Source organism: Chiloscyllium plagiosum, chromosome 24, assembly GCF_004010195.1.
Source record: "Chiloscyllium plagiosum isolate BGI_BamShark_2017 chromosome 24, ASM401019v2, whole genome shotgun sequence".
NCBI classification, from domain to species: domain Eukaryota; kingdom Metazoa; phylum Chordata; class Chondrichthyes; order Orectolobiformes; family Hemiscylliidae; genus Chiloscyllium; species Chiloscyllium plagiosum.
In genome coordinates, this window is record NC_057733.1 from 22,512,761 (window position 1) to 22,526,708 (window position 13,948).

The 13,948-nt window shown below is 42.1% G+C and overlaps 1 protein-coding gene across 1 annotated transcript in view; it reads left to right on the plus strand.

Moving 5' to 3' along the window:
• Nucleotides 1-533: 533 nt before the first annotated feature.
• Nucleotides 534-13,948, plus strand: part of tmem104 (transmembrane protein 104) — a 205,363-nt gene continuing 191,948 nt past the window's right edge. Inside the window, exon 1 of the mRNA XM_043714560.1 lies at nt 534-652. Coding sequence (XP_043570495.1) covers nt 546-652 — 107 coding nt within the window. The 5' untranslated portion in view covers nt 534-545. The remainder of the gene's footprint in view (nt 653-13,948) is intronic.

Below are 13,948 nucleotides of genomic sequence, written 5' to 3' on the forward strand. Positions count from 1 at the left end.
GCATAGATTATACCTAAGAAGCTCTTTCACTTGGAGAATAGACTTATAGCAAGTAGCAAATGGCTCAGAAGAAAACTTGAGGTTTGTAGTAAGAGAGCAGTGGAGGTGTGGAAGTCATTGCCATGAAAGTGGATGTAGAAACTCTGATCACTGTCTTCTTGAAGTAAAACAAACACACCTTGGGTGTGCTTCTGAGACTTGTGCTGCCAGGACTGTGGACAAATGAACTGCAAAATGTATTCGGGCCAGATTACTTGAGCTTTATGGACCAGATGGATTTTTTTTTTGTTACTTGAGTTTACATGATGGAATTAACAAAAGCTATGGATTTCCTTACTACTGCTAACGAAATTATTCTCTGGATACTATAGCTGTGCTTTGGATTATCTCAACTTTTGAATGAAAGGTGAAAAGGTGATTTTGAGTCTTGGATGCTGTGCTCTTGAGAAATTTTGAGCTAACAAACAATATGAAATAGCAAGTAGACTTCCATGCCTAATATGTAATAGATTTTCTGATTTAATTTCTAGGTGGGGCTTGTCTACATGTTTAATTTGATCGTTGGAACAGGAGCACTGACGATGCCACAGGCCTTCGCTGTTGCTGGCTGGGGCGTGAGCCTTGCTCTCATTATTTTCCTTGCATTTATGAGGTACAGTACATATGTTCTACAACAGTTTTTGTTTGAAATGCTTGTCAGCTGTCCTCAGCAAAAGAGTAAAACCAAAATGATACATCAATATTTCAATTGTCTTTCAGACCTAACCAAGTCTATATCTTAATGTTGGGGATGTGTAGTGTTGAGGCATTTGTTAATTTAAAAATTTTTTTGGTGTGCATGTCTTGCATGCTCTCATTACAGTTGGACAAAGCTGTCTAGGTTACTATCTCTCTTCACCTTGGTTTTGTTTTCCATTTTCTCCACTGATCAAGTAATGAGGTCAAGCTTTGTAGAATATTACATGGGTATGCAAAATAATGGTCTAAATTAATCTGATAGCAAAATGAGTTTGCTGAAAAATGGATCTGAAGAATTCATTGCTCCACTCAATGATGGCATGATCCATAAATACAAGCCTATTTATTTTGTAAGAATAGGGATGATTCATTTAACAACTGGTATCCTTTTCAAAGATTATGTACCTGTTTGGAAATATGATCTCATACAAAAATGATACTCAGTTAGTAAAAAGAACAGTAAATGATTGTTAATTTCACGAAGCCAACCATAGATTATGGAGCAAATTTGGTTTGTCTAATTCATGTCTTTGCACGCTTCCAAATATTGTGAGAAATATACACTCAGATTCATCCTAGATTTCTTGATTTACAGAAACCTATTTTAGTATGCATGTAAAATGGGCAATGTTAATCTTCCTGGTAAATAGACATAAATGTGGTAGATGTGATATTAAAGTAATTAAGTGATAGTACACACTTGAGGGATGGATAATAGTTGACAACCTAATCAAACGGAGTGGCTAAAGATCCTTGGACTGGAAAGAGAATGCTGAAAGTAGTTGAGAAAAATGTAGCTGAGGCACTTGTCTGTATTGAAACAAATTGTTCTGAGAAAGGAGTACTGCCCAAGGGCTGGAGCACAACTAATTGGTTTATCTATCTCTTTAGAGTGCAAGTTAGTTCTGAGAACATAGTCCCACTAGTGGTGGGAGGAAAGATAGTGTCTTAATTCTTTGCATGAAGATTTGAAAATAGAATAAGCTGAGCGTATGTTCAAGTAGTGAGCATTGATCTCCAAGGCCAAGTCCTGATTAATGAACTTCATTGACTTGGAGTAGTAACAGAAAGGGATAATTACAGGTAATTGTGATTTATTTGGATTTTCAAAATGTTGGCCGTGACACATTGTATTGCAATGTGGGGCAAGTGGCAGTGACCGGCATAGTAGTTGTATGCACGATTGAGACAATACAGAAAAGCATTAGACTTGCAAAATGTGTAATTTGCAAACACAAATTATGGCTAACCAAGGTAATTTTTTTTTTTTTTGGAAGAATAGAGGCCACATCACTTAGAAAATCATCTAAATTGAGTAAAGGAACACAAGACTGATTCATAGCTACACAAATCACTAAACAAGTAATTCAAATTAATAAGGCCATGGAGAGAATTTTGTTTGAATAAAGTTGAAAATTATGATCAAGTCTGTGCCAGTCAGAAACTAGTAGCTAACTTTTGGAAAATGCAATTACCACACTTTGCCACAAGCAGGCATCTAACTACTTCAATGTTAGGTTTTCTGCCTCAATGAATTTTGCAGTCCATGAATTAGATCCCCATAACCCTCCTTTCTATTTTCCTAATTTCCTCTAAGTCTTTTAATGCCCTGCTATAAATCTATGCCCCTAGTCATTCATGCCTCCATCGAGGGGGAAAAGTCTACCTTACCTACCTTATCAATGCCCCTCAGTTTTATACATCTCATTTGTGTTCCTCCTCAATATCTCTAAGGAAGACCATCTCAGTCTGTTGAATCTCTGATCATAATTGAAACTCTTTAACCCAGGGTACATCCTGGTAAATCTCTTCTGAAACATTTCCAAGGCTCAGATCCCTACAGTGTGGATTCCAGAACTGCACACCTCTGCTCTGGTTTAACCAAAACTTTGTACAGTTACATCATAACTTCACTTAAACTCCTATGCCTTGGCAAATTCCCAAAGCTCCCTTAACCACTTTAAAGAGATGCCCTGATATCTCAAGGAATTGCATACCAAGGTACCTCTAATCCGCTATGCTTCTCAGGTCCTACCTTTTAATTGTGTGTTCCTTGCCTTGTTTGTACTGTCTAACATTTATCTGGTTTGATTTTCATTTTTCTACTGAATTGGCCCATCTGACTAGCCTGTCTATATCCTTGAGTAACCTGAAGCTATAAACTTCATTATATATCGCCGCACCAATTTTTGTACCACTGCAAACTTACTCATCACTCTTACTACTTCTAAGTCTAGAACATTGGTATGAATCACATGAGGCCACAGCATCAATGTCAAGTACTGAGTGGTTTGGATAAGAATTAACAAAAGGAGCAGTACGATCATACCTCACCTGCTGCTTTACTACATAGCATTTTGTATTGAACCCATTTTGATTGTTTGTTTCCCTCAGTACTTGAAAATCTGTTCATTTTCTTCACATATATTTAAGTGCTGATTAGGGAATGAGCATCCACCATTCTTTTCAGTAGAGATTTCAAAGATCCACAGTGCTTTAATTTCCCATTATTTCTGTCCTAAATGGCTGACCCTTTGAAACTGATGTTGTGCCTTGACCTTCCGAGTGGGGGACGAATTCTCTCAGCATCTGTGCTATTGAGCCCTATTAAGTTTTTTTTTGTTGGAGATCACCTAATTGACCGAACTGAATGTAGGGCTAGCCCAATTGATCTGTTCAGGACAGTCTCTTTTTTTACTGGACTGGTTCCTGTCAGCCTTGATTGCACTTGTGGAAAGTGATCCTTTAAGTACAACAAAACTGTAGAGTGCCTAATTTCTTCCAGTAAGGCTTCTTTACTCTTGTAATTGTATCCCTTTGCACCAGAGATTAATATACCTTGTATTTGGCTACTTACATGTTGTCGAACATGTTAACTTTATTCTGTGTACAAGGGCATCCAGGTTCCCCTTCACAGTAATGTCTTTTTAAGAAATAAATCAGCTTTTTGCCACCAGCCAAGCTGGTAATGTTCTGCTCTTCCTACTGTTTGCCTTGCCATGTGAACAATCCTTAACTGACGTGCTAGATGAAATTTCATTCTTGGCTTGCAGACATAATTAGCTTTTGAGTATTGCAATATTCAAAAGTTAACTATCAACCTCCTCCCTGAACCTTGGGCTTATGGTGGCTCAGTGGTTGGCACTGCTGCCTCACAGCACCAGGGACTGGGTTCAATTCCAGCTTCAGATAACTGTCTGTGGACTTTGCACACTCACCCCATGTCTGCAAGGGTTTCCTCCGGTGTTCTAGTTTGTGTCCACAATTCAAAACTGTTAAGATTGGGTGGATTAGCCATGTTAAATTGCCCATTGTTTTCAGGGATGTCAGTTAGGTGCATGAGTCAGGATAAATGTTGAATAATAGGGGAATGGATCCGGGTGGGATACTCTACGGAGGGTCGGTGTGGACTTGGTGGGCTGAAGGGTCTGTTTCCACACTGCAGGGATTTTGTGTTCGATGTTCTATTGAATGCATTTTAAGTGTCTCTGACCCACTTTACTTTCTAGTTGCATTTTAAAAGAATCACCAACAGACTTGTCAGACTTGCTTTTCATCAATCCATGTTCTTTCCTCTACTTCCTTACCCACCGCCCAATTTTAGCTCTTTTTCTTGTGTATGAATTGAAGTTCAAAAAATGATTTTTGTTGTTGTAGAGTTTAGCCATTAAGGCCACAGGACACTACAGTAACTCAAATTTTATTTATTAGAAACAAAGCACAGTGCTGGCTTCAGCAGTTTGCTATGGGTTTTCATTTCCAGTTCAGCTTTGCGTGCAGATTCAGTGCTGTCTGTCTGGGCTCTCTCCAACAGCACTACTTCATCTGCTTCCAGGATAACTTCATTTTCAAATTTGATGCAAGCCTTTGTGATTGAAAGTGGCAGTTTATTAACTCTTTCTAAGCCCCCAACCCATAGCATGTTAAATTAAGCAATTGCTTTCTAATGGGTCTGTTAGGTAAAGCGTGTTGCAAATTCATGTAATGTCTGCATGATCAATTTCTAAATGATTGTTATAATATTTGTCCTGTGCCACTAAACATGTATTGCCTTCACTCTGCAATCTCTCTCTGTATCTCTAAGTGAAGCAAAGCTGAGTCAAATGAAGTATTAAAACCCACATGGATTACAGTTGAGCAGAATGAAGTGATTACAAAGTGAATGCACTTTGTGATGGAGTAAAGCAAATCAATTATGAAATGTTAGATTTCTACTGATTCTCAACTGATGATGGGTTCACTTGCCCTCACTTATGATTTCCCTTTTTTCTTTTAGTAGCCCAGTTAGACTTGCTATGTATCTTCATAGATGGGGAATGCACTAAAATCCAAGGAATTATGGAGGCAAAAGAAGTTAGCATGATTAGTTAGAATGAAGGTTTTTGAAGGGTCCTGCAGTGAAGGTACCTTGCTGCAATTTGAGAGCTTTGGCGATAGTGGAGTATGATGTATTGGACATTTTGTCTCCTTGATCAAGGAAAAATATGATTGTCATTGAGGGAATGCAACAAACGTTCTGATGCCTGACAAGTTGTTGTTCAGATGAGATTGGGCCAAAATCCTCCTTTCAGAAGAATGAAAGGTGATTGAATTCAAGCTTAAAAATATTCTTGGCAGTGTAGATATTGCAAGAACACTTGTCCCTGATGGAGAATTTGGAGAAAAGATCAGGAACAGTCTTAGAATAAGAGGTATGCCACTTCAGGACTTGGGTGAGGATGATTGTCTTTAATTTCTCTACCCAATCCAGTTCTTGAGGCTCAGTCATGAAGAATGTTCAGACCACAATGGGCAGATATCTTCAGATAAGGTATCGATGGATATCAATCTCGTGTAGTAAAATGGCATTGGGACGAAAGATGACTTTAACTTATTTGAACGTTGCAACAAGCTTGAGGAGCCAAATTGCCTACTTGTGCTCCTAGTTCGTGTTTTCTCAGCATTGCTTATTCTCCTGGCCCTGGTGCTGTTCTGTGAAATCTCCTTATACTATGCATGCCCTTCCTTTCACCAGTGTGATCCTAGAATCAGACACTACTCCAAGGTCTAACCTGCAATCTAGTGAGGTTTATTTTGATGTTTTTAGTTCTGCTTAATTAAAAGCAATAGTGTTTTTCTGCTCCTGGTCTCCATGCTTTTTGTTGCAGCAGTGAGTTTGTACCAGAAGATGGCAGTAGGGTACTGAATTATCCCAGTAATCCTCTTTATAATCTATGTTCAGATGAACTGGATATCATTTCAGGCAAGCCTGTGTTAGGGTTTTATGGTTAACTGATTTCTGGCATTGGATTTGTTGTTACTCAGAAGTTAAGAATTATCAATTTGTTCATATGTTGTGAAATTCCACTATCATTTGGAAGCTGCTGATTCTCATTTTGAAAACCGGTCTTGTATTGAAGGTAAATCGTTCCCTTTTTTGCTACTTCTGGGACATGAATGCTGCTGGCTGGCTTGCATTTCTCACCTATCCCGAGTTCTCCTTGAAGGTGGTGATGAGCTGCATTCTTGAATGGCTGCAGTCAGTGCACTATAGGTAACCCACAATGCCATTAAGGAGAGAATTGAGAATTTTGACTCTGCAACAGTGAAAGATCAGTAATTTATTTTTCCAACTCAGGACGTTGACTAACTTGGAGGGCAGTTTGCAAATGGTGTTTCTAAACATCTGCTGCCCTAGTCCTTGGAGGGCAGTGGTCATGTTTGGACGATGCTGTACAAGGATCTTTGAAAATCTGCAGCACATCTTGTGGACAGTATACGCTGCTAGTACTGAGCTTTGGGATTGGATACTGTGCCAATCGAGCTAGCTGTTTTGTCCTGGATGGTGTCAAGCTTAGTCAGTGTTGGGGCTGTACTCATCCAGGCAAATGGGGAGTCTTCTTCATACTGACTTGTGCCTTATAGATTGTGGACAAACGATAGGGAGTCAGGACTGTAGTTACTCACCACGGTATTCTTAGCCCTTGCCTGCTCTTGTAACTATAGTTATGTAGTGGGTCCAGTCGAGTTTCTGGTCAATGGTAACCCCAGGAGGTTAGTGGGGCATTCAGTGATGGCAACATTGAACATCAAGGGCCAGTGGTCAGGTTGTTTCTTACTGGAGATGGTTATTGCCTGGTATTTGTCGTACAAATGTTACTTGCCACTTGTCAGCCCAAGCCTGGATGTTGTCCTAATATTATTGGATTTGAACCTGAACTGCTTCAGTCTGAGATGCAAATGGTGCTGCAAATCTTGCAATAAATGGCAAGCATTCTCGTTTCTTACTAATGGAGGGGAAAGTCGTTGAAGCAGCTAAAGATACTTGGGTCGAGGGCACTCATGAGGAACCCCTGCAGAGATATCCTGGGGCTGAGATGACTGATGTCCAACAACCACAACCATCTTCCAGGTGCCAGGTATGACTCTAACCAGTGGAAAGTTTGCGCCCCCCCCCCCCCAATACTCATTGATTCCAATTTTGAGGGCTTCTTTATGCTACACTTTGTTGAATGCAACCTTAATGTCAAGAGCTGTCAGTTCACCTTTGGAATTCCACTCTTTTGTCCATGTTTGAACCAAGGCTGTAATGAGGTCAGGAGCTGTGTGGCCCTACCAGAATCCAGCTGGGGGACGGTGCGCAGTTGTCACCCTGTTTTTAGGGTATGCCTAGTGCTGCTCCTGGCGAACCATCCTGCATTCTTCTTTGAACTTGTGCTGATGCTTGGCTTGTTGGTAATAGTTGAGTGGGGGATATGCTGGGTCCTGCTTGATTAGTATTGGTGATAGCACTTTCCACCACTGTACTGATGATTGGCAGTAGACTGGGGTGGTGATTACGAGTTTTATGTTGTAGTTTTATTCTGCCATTTGGTGAATGGCACGTACTGGAGTACTTGTCTTCAGTGCTATTTCACAATTTTGTCAAGGTCCATAACCTCTGTAGGATGCAGTGTTTCCAACCATTTTTTTGATATCGGGTGGAATTAATTGAAATGGCTGAAGGCTCATCTGTATGATGCAGGGGACCATTGGAGAATGCCGAGATGGATTATCCACTCAACATGTCAGTCTGAAGATTGCTGTGAATGCTTCAGCCTTATGCACTTTTGTACTTTGGTGTTGGGCTCTCCTATCATTTAAGGATGGGGAAATTTGTGGCTCTTCCTCCTCCTGAGTTTGTCTTCCACCATTCATGACTAGATGTGGCAGAACTGCAGAGCTGAGATCTGATCTGTTGGTGAGCCCTGTGTTTCAATTGCTGTTTGTTTGACCAGGTTGACACACCATTTTCGGTCTGGTGCTGCTCCTAGCATGTCCTCCTGCACTCTGCATTGCATTGAACCAGGATTGATTTCCCTGGTTTTATGGTAATAATTCAGTTGGGATATGTTGCGTCATGAGGTTGCAGATTGTGCTGGAGTACAATTGTGCTGCTGTTGATGGTCTTCCATGTCTCGTGGATGTCCAGTCTTGAGTTGCTAGATGTATGAAGTCTGTCCCATTTACAACAGTGATAGTGCCATGCCACACAACACAATGGATGGTACTCTGAGGTGAGGCCTTGTGTCCACCAGAATTGTGTGGTTGTCACTCTGTTACAGACTGATGCATCTGCAGCCATTGGATTGGTAAAGATGAGGTCCAGTATATTTTTCCTTCCTGTTAGCTCCCTCTCCAACTGTTGCAGACCCAGTCTAGCACATGTGACTTTAGTTCTGTTAATTTCAGGATAGCTCGGAGTGGGCACCAACTCTTATTTTGTCGTGGCTTTCCCCTCTCGCTGTTGCGATATGAGACCTATCTATCAGACAGCACAAATCAGTGTAATTTTTGTTCACAACTTGTAAGCATTCAACTTGCCTGTTGCCTTGATACTATGGCTGACAGTTTTGCTTTAGTGAACCTTCTATTTTGGCTGGAGTGAAGATGTTATGTAGAACTGTTGCAGATTCTTTTCTTAATCTGTAACACTGTGCTGGAGACAGTTTGGAAAGGAACCGATACTATGTATTTCCACACTTAAACCATTCTCAGTGTGCTGTCCTGAAGTTTGGAATGCCAAAGGCATAGACAAGGAATCTAAGATGTTTTTTCTTTTGTAAAAGTGGATTAAAATCCACTTGAACTGTTTTTAAACCAGCCATTTACAAGGATGTTGGCATGTTTAGAAAGCAAGGAACTTTATTCCTAATATGAATTTTGCTGGTGTAGCTGAGTGTCTTAACAATGTGTAATTGCAAACAGGTTGTTTGCAAGTGAAGCTGATTTGGTTTGTGGATTAGGGACCAAGTATCCATGGCAGTGGTCCCCTGCACATTGTCTGCTTATGTACGCTGTCTCATTTATTCCCTCTGGCTCAGAAAACTGGCAAGTTATTTTCAGTCCCTGTGTGGGAGATAGAACAAATCCAAAAATTACATCTTAAGATTGTGTTTAGGTAGTTGCTTGGTTGTTCAGGTAAGTTTGCATGAGCTGTGGAAGATTTGTACCAGAAGATGGCATTGCAGTCATGAATTCTTCCACTCATGAATTCTTCCAGCTGCTGCCTTTTCAGTGTGATATGGGATTTTATTCAGTTAAACACTCTCTCTAGGCAGGCCTTCAGTAAGGACGCTTGCCAACAGTCTGAGGGGAGAGCCAACAGAAGGTGAGAGGGGGTCTAAAGAGGGTGTACCTGACAGTGCAACATAAGAGAGGAAAACTAAAAGACTAAGGGAGCAACAGCATGAACAAGGTTGGGGGCTGGTGGGAAAAATCATATTACTGGCAGTTGATGGGCTGTGTGCTGCCTTGAGGTAGCCAGTTTGCTCTTGTCTTGATCTCTTTAACTGTCTTATTTCAATGCTAGTTAGTTTTGTTAAGCAGGGCTTAGCATGGTGGGCAGTCTGGTGCACCCTGTTCCCAGCTGATTTGTATTTGACTATCTTAAGCCTTTTGCATTACCTTTAAACGTTTCTGCTAGCCCCTGTGTCATCTTGCACTAGTTGAGTGATGGGAGTAGAATGTAGCTGTCTTTGTAACAGTCAACCCCAATACTGTCCAGTAGGGAAGTTTTGGCTTTTGTTGAAGGTGTAGAATGTGTGAATTTGAGGTGTCTATAACAGACCATATTGTATGCAAATATTTTTGTTTTTGTTTTTTTTCCACCTGGCAAGACCTCTGAGGATGGCCCATTGTTGATGCACCCTAATTTTTAGGGGCAAATAATTCATTGTCTGAATCCTTTTGGCCAATGACCATGGGGTAGCTGCTCCAGGATGTCAGATGACTGTTGTCCCATTGTTTACTTACACTTGTTAGTATGCATTCCTTGCAAAGACAAAATCTAATTATTTTGAAAAACGTACTCTAGTGTTGTGCTTATGTTTAGTTTGCTCTGGTAAAGGGCTAGTTAATACTGTAACTGTTTTAAATGAGGTTTTGGGTGGCATAACAACAAGTGCTAACCACCAGATCCTGAAAACATTGTTTTAAAAGGAAGCCCAATTTCCAACAGTCAATAACCTGGTCAGCAACTGTGGACTTGACTATCTAAGAAAAGATCCAATGCGAAACCTCTTTTGCCAGAAGTTGTTCAAACAAATGTTAACTTGCCATTATGTGCAATTGGGTGCAAAACTGTCGTCAAAATGCGCCTGTGAAACCTGGAAAACCCATTTCTGATACCTCAGAACATGCTACATAGAGTCAGCCCTACATATGGAAGATCTGCCCCACAGTGGATGGATTTCTGTATGACACCAGCATCCTTCAGGAACAAAGTATTCTGAAGGTGTAGGTTAACATGCGCATCAGCTGCGCTAGATGGGCCACTGCGTCAGCATCAGCATATCAAATATTTATTTTCAATATGGAAAAACTAGCCTTGATTAAACTGGTTTCCAGTTGCACACTGCCACATTTTGTTTCCAAGCAAATAGATTACAAATAACATCTAGTTCATCGTTGAAAAGATCAATGCATGATCAAAATACCCAATTTAAGGATTCAACTTTTGTGCTAAGCAACTATTGATGGCACAGGTTTATGCAGTGACGATGCAAGTATTGCATTGAAATCAGTAGCTTCCACAGTCAAATACCACTTTGTCTGCATGCTACAACTGTGGAGAATTGACCTCTCTGGAGCCACCATGCAATCACCTCTATCTCTCAGTACATATTTAATATTTGAACATCATTCTGTTTCTTAGTGTCAGCTGGTAAAGAAACTATTGAAGTTTACAGTGCAGGAGACGACAATTGAATTCATTGTCTTGTTTGTTTGAGCAATTCAAAAATAATTGGATTACCCTGTATGTTCCTATGTTGAAACTAATCTCAATCTTTTTGGGTGCAACTGGCTCTGCTTCAGTCGTCTTTGTTCTATCAACTGCAACTCCCTTGACCCTTGGTCATTTATGTTCGCAGTTTCCATTGGCTGCTAACCAGAGCAACTAGTCTTTCTTTAACCAACTGTATCATAGTCTTCAACATGAGTTCTAAAATCTCGAGCCTCTTGTGGGCCTTTTGATCCATTGCAGGTAGTCCTGACATAACCAGTTCTTTTTTGGAGTCACAGTATCTCATTTCTCATGTCATTTTGATAAATGTGCACTCCTTTTAACATGAATATTTTGGCTATAATTGGATAGCCATAATTTTGCTTTGTCTTTCAACTATAGTCTAATTGTTTTTGGAATAAATGTATTGCTCTGTGCTGATGTTTGTTGTGAGATGTGGGCAGGAAATGCAGGTTTTATCACTTCTTTAAATAGTCTCCTAAAGTTCTTCTAGTCCTGGTTGTCTTTGATCCTGAGAATCATTCAGAATTGACAAATTTCTTTCCATTGATTTTCCTTGTGAAATAGACTCTCAAACATTCTGCTACATGTTTTGTCTCTTCTCTAGACATGGGTCAAAACACAATTTACTGATTACAGACTCATTGTTTGTTTGCTTCACACTGCTATTATGCTGTTTGCAAACTAAAGTGGTTTGGACTGGAACAGAATGTATATTGGATCAATTTTAACCTTTTTTTTTATGATGTTGATCAAATGTCTTAGGTGCTTACCTATCTTCTCTTTGCAAAGTGCCATGCATTACCTATGCAGTAAATTTATTTCCTGCTGCAGGAACAGGCTGAAAATGAGGGCAATCTGTCAATTTTTTTTTCTTCCTTTTGTGATAGGTGTATGTGGCAAAGTTGTTATTTAGGAACTTTTTTTCAAAATCTTCCCCTCAGCCTAAATCTATGCTAGGGTGAGAGCAGAATACTGGACAACCCCCAGCCCAGGAAAAAGACTTTGTTTATTTACCCTATCCAAGCCCCTCATATTTTATAAACCTCTAAGATCACCCCTCGGCCTCCCAATGGTCCAGGGAAAACAGCCCCAGCATCTCCCAATATCTCAAGCCCTCTAACCTTTGTAAATCTTTTCAGCATCCTCTCGGGTTTAACAACACCCTTCTTGTGGGAGGGAGAGCAGAACTGAACAGTATTCCAAAAGTGTCCTGTACACTCACATGACCTCTCACTCCTATACTCATCAAGGCTCTGATGAGCAAAGGCAAGCAGACCAAATGATGCCATCCCCATGTTGTCTACCTGAGACTCTACTTTCAAGGAGCAATGAGCCTGTACTCCAGCATCTGTAGTCCTCACTTTCTCCTAGTTGATTTTAACCTACTGCGAATCCTCTTTCAAGGATGCCTTCCTTGAAGAAGCTCTCCTCCTCCCTCTAAAAGGATCTCTGTGAGTCCCCCTCTCACTGCACCCCCCAGGTAATCTCCTCCGCCCTGAAGCTCTTCTGCCACATCCTCAAACAGACTCACTATCACAGCCACATCTCCTTCCTCAGTACCTGTCTACGGAACCGACTGACCCCGCATGGACTCCGGACTACATTTCAGACCAACAAAATTTGGACCCAACAGGACAACCAGTACCTACAACAAATCAGAGGCCTCCAGCAACAGATCTCCCTCCAGATCCTCCGCTCCACGCTTGCAGCCAAGCGCCGCTACCTTCATTCCCTGCAGTCAACCCTACCCCAGCTCAGGACAACACTCTGAGCTGTAAAGGACCTCTACTGTTCTTCATCCACAGAAGAATCCATACACTAAACAAACAGTTCTTCCTTTCCATATCGGAAATTAAAGATACCAAGTACCAAAAACTTTCATGTACTTACCCCCACACTCCAGAATTCCTCAACCGTTCCAGAATGTTCCATCGGCCTCTGGAAGCTCTCGGGCGCCATTAACCCCACGGCCGCTGCAGCAACCGCTGCCGCGAACCATTACCTCACTTCTGCTCCCTGATTGCCGCCCAGACAACGGCCTCCATGATCGCCAGGAAGACCATTGCCGACAGATTCACAGCCTCCGCAGCGTCCACAACCACTGGGAACAACACCGTTTCTGCATTTGCTGCAGCCACTTCCACCCCCGGAGTTGCTGTCGCCGCATCTACTTCCGCCCCCAGTGACGTCACTCGCCTGCACAACTACCATGCCGCAGGCGTCCCAGCTCCCAGCCCTGCTGCATTTACACCATCCCTCCAGACCTCCCCCTCTGAGGATGAAAGATCAGTCCTCGGCAGAGACCTCGCCTTCATCCCCCTACGCTCCCCGGATGAATGAATTCAACACGTGGCGAGGCATCGAGCATTTCTTCCACCGCCTCTGCCTCCGCGCCTACTTCAACCAGGACTCCTGCCCACCCTCTGACGACACCTTCTCCTGCCTCCAACACACCCCATCCACCTGGATGCCCTGCGCTGGGCTCTTATCCGCCCTCTATCTCTTTGCGAACTGCCGCCACGACATTGACCGCCTCAACCTGTCCACTCCTCTCTCCCACTCCAACCTCTCACTCTTGCAACATGCAGCCCTCCACTCCCTCCGCTCCAACCCCGGCCTCACCATTAAACCGGCAGACAAGGGAGGCGCGGTGGTAGTTTGGTGCACCGATCTTTATATTGCTGAGGCTAAACGCTAGCTCGCAGACACCACCTCCTGCCCCCTTGACCATGACCCCACCTCTCACCACCAAACCATCTCCCAGACCATCCATAACATCACCTCGGGGGATCTCCCATCCACCGCCTCCAACCTCATAGTCCCACAACCCCGCACCGCCCGTTTCTACCTCCTGCCCAAAATCCACAAACCTGACTGCCCCAGCCGACCCATTGTCTCAGCCTGCTCCTGCCCCACCGAACTCATCTCTGCATCCCTCGACAC